This window comes from Hakea prostrata, chromosome 10 (genome assembly GCF_041222555.1).
Source record: "Hakea prostrata isolate BN-2017 chromosome 10, UWA_Hpros_2, whole genome shotgun sequence".
In the NCBI taxonomy this organism is placed as follows: Eukaryota; Viridiplantae; Streptophyta; class Magnoliopsida; order Proteales; family Proteaceae; genus Hakea; species Hakea prostrata.
Window position 1 is genome coordinate 34,019,103 of NC_142609.1, and position 12,331 is coordinate 34,031,433.

The 12,331-nt window shown below is 39.0% G+C and overlaps 1 protein-coding gene across 1 annotated transcript; it reads right to left on the reverse strand.

The window, feature by feature from the left end:
• Positions 1-10,148: 10,148 nt before the first annotated feature.
• LOC149002599 (exopolygalacturonase-like) lies at positions 10,149-11,824 on the reverse strand. Its single transcript, XM_089138742.1, is given in 4 exon segments — positions 10,149-10,376; positions 10,541-11,059; positions 11,361-11,776; positions 11,779-11,824. Coding segments are annotated over 4 exon segments (1,209 nt in total).
• Positions 11,825-12,331: the final 507 nt, after the last annotated feature.

Consider the following 12,331-nt stretch of genomic DNA (forward strand, 5'->3'; position numbering starts at 1 on the left):
GATCTACTCCTACTGTGTTTCTTCTTTAAGATTGAGACTCTGAAGAATTGTTTAGGGTTTATTTGCTAAGTTTGGAACCTCTCTCTTTGACTTTTGGATATTCATCAAAGCTATTTAAGGTAAGGACAGTTATTTCCATAATTACATAGATTGCGTGAATCTTAGTTTCTACTTTTGGATTCTCTTAGATTCACTACCATAAATGTATTTTCTTATTATTCTATTACTGATGCAAGTACTTTGACTATAGTAGTATCATGTTCATGTATTCTTTTGATTATGAATACTTATTCTTATCAGCTACCTATGTGATTGATCATGTTTATGCGTATCTTTCTATATGATGAGATATCGGTTGTGTGTGTTGTGATTGATCTGAGAATGTGATTGAATAGGTATGATTTGGGATTGGGAAGTGTCCTTTCGACATTTCTGTCATTAGACATCAGTGGGAATAGTATGGGATGTTTCCAATGGTGCCCTTTGACACTTTCCCAAATTATTGATTGTCATACCTAGGGCTTGTCTAGCAGTGTTTGGTTAGGATGTTCCCGTTATATCAGACCCGATTTGAAAGGGTATTGAGACCGAACGACCCGTGATAGCAATCCGTGAGGGGACATGAATCACATTGTGGGGGCCATTTATTGGTAGGGTTGCAAATAGTAGACTTGGGCTCATGGGCACTCAAGACCGGTAACCAATCCGTGAGGGGACATGAGAGCTTCCCGTCTATTATTTGTGGATGACCAGTAGGGTTGATGAGTCCGTAGTCAGGGACTATATTGACTCTAGTGTGAAGGATACTGGAAAGGATCGCGAGGGGCGAGGAATGGGCGTATATGGCTCTGAGTTGATATGACTAAGTAGATGATTTGCATTGGGCTAGTTTTACCTTGACATGCGCCAATACTTAGGACCAATGATGATGTGAGAGAGCGGTGACTTATACCCCAGCCATGGATTGTCCCGAGGGATGCCGGACCCACTACCAAATAAGGATGTGTGAATTGAGACTTACCCAAAGAAGTATGGTGCTATGACTTAAAGCATGTCTACCTATAGAGACCAACATACATAGAGTTAGATGCATATATTCATTGTATGTTTTATATCGCATTGCATCATGCTATGTTCTGCAATCATGTTATTTATGTTGTTGTGGATTAACTTGCCTTGCTAAGTTCTTTTGAACTCACTCCTTTTTGTGCAATCTCTTTTGTTAGACTACTCCACAGGTATGGAGTATTATGAGGGCCAATATGAGGAAGCGCAAGTTGAAGAAGTGTACTACACGCAAGGTGTTGGCAACTATGAAGATCACGTTGATGATTCCTTGTGTGATCATGTTATGTACCATGATTAGCCCTACCGTGGAGTGGGAACGTCCGAGTTTGATTGATGAAGTCTACATCTATAAAGACATTCTTTATAAAATAGAAGACTCTTTAGTTTAGTTTGATTATCATTTCCTTACTTTCTTTTGAGAACAATTGTACTTTCTTTTTAGACTTTGAGCTACATTCCGCTGTAACTGTGGAGTGAGATTCCGCCTCACTCTACTCCTTTTTGATTATATATACATTTGGTATCATTTTCCGCACTTTGATTACAATGTCATTTCTTTCCTTATTTGGATCTCTGGTTTATATCATTTCACATTGATTATATTCTGTTCATGATTATGTTATTGCATATGTGGGAGGATGATTTCCTCGATACTTGTTCTTCGGGGCTGTGGATCACACACTCGAGTATGCTAGATAGGGTACCGGTTGGGTGGATGTGACAAAGTGGTATCAGAGCCCAAAGTTCAAGGAAATCCTAACCACAGAAAAAAATAACGGAACATTCCTAAGTCATAGATCCAAAAATGACTCAATTATTCTTAGAAGTGAATAAAAGAACACTTGGACTAGAAACTTAATTAATGAAGCATAATTAGTGATTTGAATAATACACAATAATTATGATTTAACAAACGTCACATAAGGCAATAAAAGGAAAGTGTATAATACACAATAATAAAGTGAAACAAAGTAAACTTTATTACTTTTAAGAAAAGTTTACAATGATTACATCTGATAAAGCATAAAGAGAAATTCCTAAGTACAATCTATCTAGGTGATCTACTCTGATCTCTAAATACTTTGAAGTCCTCTGCAATATGAGTAAGCTGAGACTCTATCTGTCCCTGTCTCAACTCTATTTGCTCCTGCCGTGATTCCATAGTACTATACATTTGCTCTTGTCTGACCTCCATCCTCTCTAGCATGGAAGTCATAGATCTCATCTGTGCACTCAGATTTGAAGTCTCTGGAACTGTGTGTGACGGACCACCTACCTCAAAATGCGATGATGTGGGGATCTCATGATGCTCGGGATCAGCCTCATGCATCTCAGTATCATCTCCAGCCTGATCATCACTATCAGGATCAACATCCTCTCCTCCACTATCAAACTCGTCATCCTCCTTTGAGTCATCATCATCCTCACCCTCAGATCTCATAGTCTGGGTGAGCCGCATCTGTCGAATGGTCCTCGTCCCGATCACATATCCCAGTGCTCCAGTGACTGCATCTGCATCCTCTAGACTCACCCCAAAGTGTTGGAAGACTAATGTCAGTAATCTCCCAAAACAAAGGTTCCTCGTACTGGGATGTGCCACTAGATCTATCATGACATTCTGGATTATGTAGGACAAGTTGATCTGAAATCCCAAGTAGATGCAATATATGAGTAGGGCCTCCATCACTATGACCCGATGATGATGTCCGGCCTTCGGTATGATGTTTCAGCCCACAATGCGACCGATAATCCGACCCGAATCCGACATTTGTCCGCTGTTACGTGGAGCGTAACACTCTCAGTCGTTCCAAAGAGTGGAACATATCTCGTAAAGCTCATAGGGCAACAGGTAGCTATCCACCTCAACTCCTGAGGGTATCCATACACATTGTCATGGATAGTGAGGCACCTGGAGAATCTGTGCCAATGTCCTCATGGAGAACTGAATTTGTGTCTCCATAACCCTGCTCTCTATGATCAGTCGGAAAGGACGACCCTGACCTCTGGCCTCCTCAATAGATGTGAGGTTACTGAAGAACAACATCACTAGCTCTGGGTATATGAGCAAGTCCGTCGTGAAAAGATGGGTCCACTCCAAAGTGTCGAACCTCTGACGGATCCTGAACACCCTCAGCTATCGTAAGTGTAGTAGTCGCCAAACTCGATGCGACAGTACTCAAAGAACGCCTCATACAAGAACTCTGCCTGTGGCGTATCAAACCAGTCAAGCCGTAGAACCTCCTCTCTTGGATGAGATGGAACCCGACCTCTACCTCTCCAAGCACCCACTAGGCGACCTCGACCCCGACCTTGTGCTCCTCTCTGCATGGTGTAAATGTTTGTGGAAAAGACAAAGGACATTGCTTGTTAGTGTTGTTTAAAAAATTTCAGCTAGAAGGGCATTTTCCTAATTTTTGGGAAATTTTCAAATTTGGTGAAAATACAAATTGAACATACTAGCATATGCATAATACTTGGACTAACATGTCAAGATGTTTTTATTTGAAGAAAATCTGTCAAAATCTTGGTTTGAAGTCAAAAATTCAGCAAGAAGGAAAATTGGGAATTTTTGCAAATTTGATCAAAATTGGAATTTTGAAATTTCTGAAATTGGTTGAATCAAACTCCATGTACACATCCACAATATCATTTCAAGCATGTAGCATTTGATTTCGTGCGAAAACTCCAAGCGATTTGTGAGAAATCGAAGTTTTTCTAAAGTTTGGCAATTTCGATTGTGAAAGCGATAAAAAATTGCAAGATTGTGTTAGAACTTGTTGTCTAAGCATGGCATTGTGTTAAAAAAATCATGGAACATGTTTCTAAGTGCTCCTAAACATGATTTCTAGCAATAGACATAAGCAAAACATGATTTTTGTTGAAATGCTAGCATGAGAATGTGCATTTGAGAATGAGAATGAGTGTTTACCTTGTATGATGATCTAAGTGAGATGTAGTGTTGTTGTTGAAGCACCAAACTACTTGGAAAACACTTAAGAAGACCTTAGAACTTCTTCTCCAGAGCTCCCTCTCAAGTTTGCAAGGTTAGAAGTGAGTTTGGAATGAGGTTTTGCCACTTAAAACCTGATTTTTCGCGTACTGCCAGCCTTGATCTATTGGTTGGTCGACTGGGCCAATTGACCAAGCAGTCGACCAACAGTCACAGTAGCTCCAATTTCTGATGTATTTTGGAAAATTGTGATTTTTGTCCTATGATTGATTATTTGATGACTAAATGGATGTATATAAGTATGATTTAAGATTTCCAATCATTTGGACTTGTGGATTATGTTGAATCTTCGATTTTCGGTGTTTTTGATGTTTTCGGTTTTGCTGAATGGTTCTGTTGAGAAGTGGTCGTGGTGGATCCAGTAGCCACATGAATGGTGAGGTACCTCTTGGTGGTTCTGAGATACCCCTCGATGGTTCTGAGATACCCCTTGGTGGTTCTGATCAGCAGACCCACACTGGTGATCAAAATACTCAATGATATACCCAGTGCCTCTAACATCGGAAGTTTCCGTGATATTGCCAACATCATGGGCAATATGATGCAATAGCAAGCAAATCAATTTAATCAGATGCTGATGAGTTTCATGACTCTGCACAATGAGACTCGTGCTAGTGCTAACGGGAATCATCATGCCGCAGTCCCGAATGCGGAAAGGTTGGCTAGAACTCCTCATACACGTTTGATGGAGAGTTTCTTGAAGTTGCAAGTGCCCACCTTCACCGGAGTGTCCAAAGATGCCTTGTTTTCGAACAAATGGCTGCGAGAGTTAGAAAAAGCTTTCTATCATCTGCAGCCCAAAAGATTTGTTCACGAGGGGCTTCGCTCGATGCGGTGGACCTCCACTGGACTATCTTAGAAGAGGCGGGGGCTGGGAAACTTCAAAGAGGCTTCCAGAATATTTCCGGCCGTGAGGTGCTAGGAGCGGTTTATGACTTTGATGCAAGGATCCTTGTCTGTATTGGAATACCAACAGAAATTCGAACAACTCTTCTTCGTTGCTCCTGACTCTTTGATGCCTACCCGTGCTAAGGCAAAGAAATTCTTTAAAGGATTGCGACCCTGCAATCGAGCATATCTCATTGTCCAGCCTATTGAGAGCTATGCTCAAGTGGTTCAAAATTCGAAGAATTTGGAAGAGACTGAGAAGGAGAGTGCTCATGTGCAAAGACCTTGGTAGTCAAGGAATCCTGGATTAGTTGACCGTACGGAGCAGCGTTTTGTTAGACCTATACCATACCCTACTCCTACTTTCCAGCCTAGGAGTGTAGGTCAGAGTCCTGGATTTCAGCAAGCCGACTAGCATAGTCAGTATGGTGGGAATAGAAAATCTGTGAATATTCCTAATGCTAGGCTTGTGAATGCAAATTCTAGACCTTTGGTTCAGAAGCCCCCTGTTGCAGCTATCCCAGTTGGACCTAAGGACTCTGTTTGCTTTTTCTATAAGCAGACCGGTCACTTCGCTCATGCTTGTCCAAAGAGGCCAGTTCAACAGTCTTCTCTGGTAGCAAAGAGTGCTCATGCCCCTCACTTCGGTAGAGTGTTTAGTATTTTCGGTACTGAACAAGATGCAAGTCATGATGTGGTAACATGTACATTGTTAGTCGCTTCTATACCTGCATTTGTTTTATTTGATACAGGTGCATCACATTTGTTCATATCATCTGCATTCATTAAGAAGACTGACCTAACACCTGAGAATCTATCTAGTTGTTTATTGATTAGTACTCCTATTGGATCTGTTGTGAAACTAGATAAAGTGTTAGTTAAATGTCTTGTTTTGGTTGGTGAGAAGAACTTGGAAACCAATTTAGTACTTCTCGATATGAAAGACTTTGATATCATTTTGGGAATCAATTGGTTGACAGCCCATAAAGCTGTAATTCTTTGTTCTTCAAAGAGAATTCAGCTTCATATTTGTGGAAGTTTAGTTTTTGAATTTCAATGTGAAAGAGGAAGAATTGGTGAGAAGACCTTGACCGCATTGATGCAAGTCTGTGCATTAGTGGAAGATGCTTCATCTAAAAGCAAGGTTAAGGAAGAAAAGAAGATAGAAGAAGTCAATGTTGTCTGTGACTTTGTTGATCTCTTTCCTGATGATCTATCAGGGCTGCCCCTTGATAGGGATGTTGAATTTTCTATTGATCTAATCCCTAGAGATGCTTTGGTATTTAAAGCTCCATATGGAATGGCTGCTACCGAACTGAAAGAACTACAAAACCAGCTGAATGAGCTCTTAGATAGAGGTTTTATATAGCCTAGTGTATCACCTTGGGGAGCTGCAATTTTGTTTGTTAAGAAGAAGGATGGTAGTATGTGTCTATGCATTGATTACCGTGAGTTGAACAAGTTGACCATCAAGAATAGATATCTGCTGCCTAGGATTGATGACCACTTTGATCAGTTGAAAGGTGCAGCCGTGTTCTCAAAGATTGAGTTGAGATCTGGATATCACCAGTTGAAAGTGAAGTCAAGTGATATTTTCAAGACAGCTTTTAGGACAAGGTATGGACATTATGAGTTTAGAGTCATGCCTTTCGATTTAACTAATGCTCCTGGTGTGTTCATGGACCTCATAAACCGAGTATCTCATGATGTGCTTGATAAGTTTGTGATAGTCTTCATCGACAACATCTTGATTTTTTCGAAGAATGAAGAAGAGCATGTTAGGCATCTAAATTTCACTTTGCAAAGACTGGGAGAAAAGAAGCTTTATGCTAAGTTTAGCAAGTGTGATTTTTGGCTCAAACGAGTAGTATTTCTAGGCCATGTGGTTTCAACTAAAGGTATTCGTATTGACCTTGAAAATGTATAAGCAGTTGCCGATTGGGAAAGACCGAAGACTGTTACGGAAATAAGAAGTTTTCTTGGATTGGCGGGATACTACACAAGTTTTATTGAGAACTTTTCTAGGTTGGCTACCCCTATGACTAAGCTAACTAGAAAAGAAGATAAGTTTTTTTGGTCTGACGCTTGTGAGAAGAATTTTCAAGAGTTGAAAGATAGATTGACAAGTGCCCCGGTTTTGACTATACCTGATGACTCCGGCGGTTTGACAGTCTATACTGATGCGTCAAAGATTGGTTTGGGTTGCGTGTTGATGCAACATGGTAAAGTCATAGCCTATGCTTCTTGGCAATTGAAGGATTATGAGCGGAATTATCCCACTCATGATTTGGAGCTTGCCGCAGTTGTCTTCGCATTGAAGATTTGGAGACATTACCTCTATGGTGAGAAAATCGCTATTTTCATGGATCATAAAAGTTTGAAGTACCTCTTTACCCAAAAAGAGTTAAATATGAGACAAAGAACATGGTTGGAATTGGTTTCTAATTATGACTGTGACATTCAGTATCACCCTAGTATGGCGAATGTGGTTGCTGATGCTTTTAGTAGGAAAAGTAAAAGAAAAGAATTTGATTTGAATGCTTTGAGTCAAGCATTGTTGTGTTCGATTTTGGATCTTGGTTTGGAAATTATCCCTAAAGGTTCGGATTTTGTTCTTTCTGCTATGTCAACAAGATCCACCCTTAGAGACAGAATTGTTGCTTTGCAAGCTTCTGATCAGGAATTGAAAGAAAAGATTGAGAAGATTTCTTCAAATCCTCGACTTTTAGTATATCTATGGACGGTGCCTTACTGTTTAAAGGAAGACTTTGTGTGCCTTCGGATGTTGAAATCAAGAAGGAGATTTTGAAGGAAGCACACCAATCTATTTTCACAGTACACCCTGGAAGCACCAAGATGTACAAGATGTGGATTGGTTTGAAGGTTGATGTAGAAGATTTTGTGGCCAAGTGTGAGACTTGCCAGCGTGTGAAAGCCATTTGTCAACTGGGCACGTGACAATTTCTCTCTTTATCAACTTGTTTATAGCCACTAAAAACAATACTAAACTAAACATTTCTTAAGGATGAAAACAGATAATCGGTTTTACAATTTGGCTCATAAACACATGTATACAGTCCAAAGTCCTATTATGTTTTCATTTGAGTTTTCAACTGTATCTAATTAAGTACATACAATCTCAAAAGAAAACATGCATGATAATTCTGAATTTAACAAGCTCAAACATCAATTCAAAATCTGAATTAACCCTTCAAGAATACTATCATTTCAATTCAAGCATATCAATCAAGTTCTTAAGCTGTCATTCGATCCCATGTTTTTTTATTCCATTCACAAAGCAATATATCATACATTTCCGTAAATTGTATAAGTGAATAGATAAGATAGATTTTATATTAATATGTGATTGCTACGTGTCTACTAAGTGGAATCACCCACTTATAACATACATAGGTTTGTCAATATCACTTACTTATTCTTGTTCCATGTTCGTCTCTCGATCTTGCCTCAGTTAAAAGTCTATCATCTCTCCTGTATTCCGAATTATCCTTGACTATTTCAATTCATGTGGAAAGCTTCTCCTCTACTTTCTCTCTCCTCTATCTTTACGTTTTTTTCTCTTCTCTCTCCACTCCACCTTTCTCTATACTCTCTCTCTCTACTCTCCACTTCACTTCCACGCACAAAGCCACAAACAATATTTCGACCTTATACTTTCTCTCCTCTTGTACCTTTCATCCTCTCTCTCTCTCTCTCTTCGTATCTCTTTCTCCTCTTAACTTCTCCTATACTCTCTCTCTGTACTCCCCACGTTCTTTCTCTTCTCTCTCCTCTCCACTTCTCCTCTCTCTTGTCTCTTGTCTCTTCTCTTTCTTTCTTGCTTCCACGCACAAAGGAACACCTAATTTTCTCTCTCGTCTCTTTTATTTACCTCTCTTATGCTTTAATCTTCTTACGCACATAACCACCCCCTTCAATTTAATCCTCTCTCTCTCTCTGCTATCTTAATATATAATATACATATAACACCATAACACATCATGTTACCTTTCTTTTAAGAATTTACCATGTAGGTGGGGGGGAGACGGAGGTGTCACACCCCCTCCTCTGTCCCGTCAACTATGTGTGTGTAATACCACATTACGTGATTTATTATATTCTAATATATATGCATATATTAATGAGTCTAGTTTATGGGCTTGCGGGCCCGCTCTATTTTCTTATGCAGGGCACACTCTAAGATGCGAATATTAATATATCCGCATTCAGAAAATTATGATGGTCATTTCCTTGTTTTTAGTTCAGTCTAATTCTACTATTGTGGGACCCACAAGCTATGTCAGACTTACTTGAGTTTCATTTAATCATGGCACCTTATTGATACGGACGTGGTCCCATACATCAGATCTAGTTTCGTCTGTATGATATGGTATTGTTTTCTTTTTTCTTTCTAATTTTTATTAATCTATCTAGAAAAGTTTCTTCTTCATTCAATATTGGCTTGAAATCGACTTCTTACATACCAAATTCATGCATTATGGATTTTGATATGACATAGAAGTTTCTTTGCCCCTTATTTTGCCTTTTGATAAGTGAAAGTTGCAATTTTTTGCGTTTAATTTTTATTTTTTTACATTTTCCCTTGATTTTATAGTATATTCCGCGTGATTTCTTCTTCTTTCCTTTGGTTTTGTCATATCCATCACAAGTTATTGTTTACGGCAGATCGTATAATTGTAAATTCGTGTTGGTGGTGAAATTCAAAATTGAAGATCAAAATTTTTTTTTTTGGTAGAAAAATTGAAGATCAATTGCTAGAATGCACAATTGACAAATGAAATTTATGTGTTAGATCCAAATTATGCTTTCAATTATTATTTTTTTGTTAGGAAAAACTCCATACGCGCAGTGTAACCAAGTATAAAAATAGAGACAAGCGATAATAATTTTATTTAGTTTAGTCAAGTGACCTACATTCAAGAATAAGTCCAGAGGACTCAAGATAATATATTTAACTAAATCAATGTAAAGTTGGATTCTAGGCTAATCTGAACCCACGTACGCAGAACATATCTGCCTTCCAAGTTATTGTTTACTGCAAGAAGGTGAACCTCAAGCACAACAGTGCTGCACCACCATGGTGTCATGGATGCATACATTGAAACTTTTATTTTCTATGTTAGCAACCTAAGTAGTCCCACTATTTGCTTCGCTAAGATGGTTAAGTACAATGGAGAGGTGGGATTTGCCGGCCAAAAAGAATAGGTTTCACGTTTGAACACTCAGCCTCAACTGCTCCAGTTCCAGTGTACCTCAAGTTTATGTCTCCAATCTCCAAGTTCTCACATGGTTGTGCACTGCTACATGCGATAATCACTGCAACTTGAGATGGTGTTGTTCCCCTTATCATGTTAAACTTGGTGTTGATGATCTTAATATGCGAAGGAGTCTACATAAGAACAGATCATCAAATGAGTTAAAAAAGGAGAATTGCGTGAACTTGGTAACTTCAGAAGTCTCAAATCTATCAAAAAAAAGTGTCATTGCTAAATTGAAATGATAAAGTCAAATAAATTTTAAGAAAAAAAGGCTTCGTAATTCACATTTCCGTACCTGTTTGTTGCATTGGAAATGCGGGCAGTATTGTTGATCCAAGATTATTGGATTGTAGGCATTCTCCATGATGATATCCTCGAAGACAATACCAGAAGCAACACCGGTAGCTGGTGAAGAAGGCCATGTTTTGATCCTTACCCCATTTTGAGTGTTGATGAAGGTACAGTTCCTCACAGAGACACCATTTACTTCCTCTCTACCATTCGTTTTGCCGAGGCTTCCCACACTGATGCCATGTCCTGGTCCACATATCACCTTGGTGACATGTATGTTTAGAGTGCCGGGGCCAATGGAGACGCAATCATCACCGGTTGAAATCCTCGCGTTGGTAATGTTGATCCCCGCCGAGTTTGATATGTGGATGCCATCAGTGTTACGACTGTTTGCTGGTGCCGATAGCGCGACGTGTTCGACGTGCATGTTAGAGCATTGGAAAATACCAATGTGGAAATATTTGCTGTTTACTGAGGTTATGTCTCGAATCACAGCATTGTCGACGTAGTTGAGTTTTATATTCTGCAGCCATCAAAAGATTAGAATAGCAACAAGAACTGAATTTAAACTAGTTCATTTCTGACTCGAAACCATATGTCCATTCTTCCTAGACCCTTGCGTTGATTATGGTTTGTGCCACCAAGAAAGAAAGCTGAAACATATTGAAGTTTACTTTGTCTTTGGCATATATTCCGTGATAAAAAAAAAATATCACCTAATATAGAATGTGTTTACCAAATGCAACCTTAAAATAGTAGAAATTTATCTTTTTGTTTGTAAAATAATAGAAGTTAGTAGAACTCCATAAGTAAGAAAAACTCACAGTAGGGAACGGCTTGCAATTAGGATTTTCGCCACATCTGTTGTCTGTCCAAGCCCGTTGACCTCGACCATCAATTGTTCCTCCACCGTAAATAGTCAAACCTTTAACATTCAGAAAAGCAATCCAATCACCATTGAAAACAGCAGGATCAGGTGGAGCTTGTAGGACTCCTTCAATTTGTAACCCAATTGAAGGACTCTTGCAATATTGCAAGATCACTGGACCTAAGAGATATGTCCCTTTGGGTATGAGTACTGTGTTACTTGGCTCACTTGATTTACATGATGCTGTCCAAGCTGAGATCAGTGCTTTACTGATATCCGTCTTGCCATCGGCTATTGCACCATAGTTTATCACGTTGAAGACACCAGCTTCTGCCACTTCGCCACTTCTGCTAGTAAGAACAATGCACATAGTGCCCATTGTTTCAATTTCAAATCTTTCCTCATGATTATCTTTCCCATTTTTATCTTCGGTTTTTCCCTTTTCTTTTGGTTTCTATTATTCTCTTGGTATTCTTTTATAGTGGGAAGTGGTCAACATGCAATTCAATGCTTGGGGTTCAGCCGAATCCCTTGATAAACAAGGTGAAAGAAGTAATTTGTTAAGTTGGTTTCATGTCTATATCCTCCTAATAGGAATAATTTCATGCCATACTATTTTTAGAAATCGTCATCATATACACTTATTGTGAGTTGAAATAGTAATTTCAATACAAGAGATAAGAAGCAAATTCTTACCAATGCTACCAAGCTAAGATCTCAATCGTTGGGACTGGAATTTAATTGTTTTTTCGACTTTGTCTGTACAAAGTAAGACAAGTGAGAACAATAACAACATGATTAGAAAAAATATAGAATGTACGATTGAGGCAAAGTGACTGGGCCCCAATGGAGAGAGATCTAACTTCCACTATGAATGTGAGTAGATAGAAGAACATTCTATGGTTCCTTAGTGTATGTATTTCAATC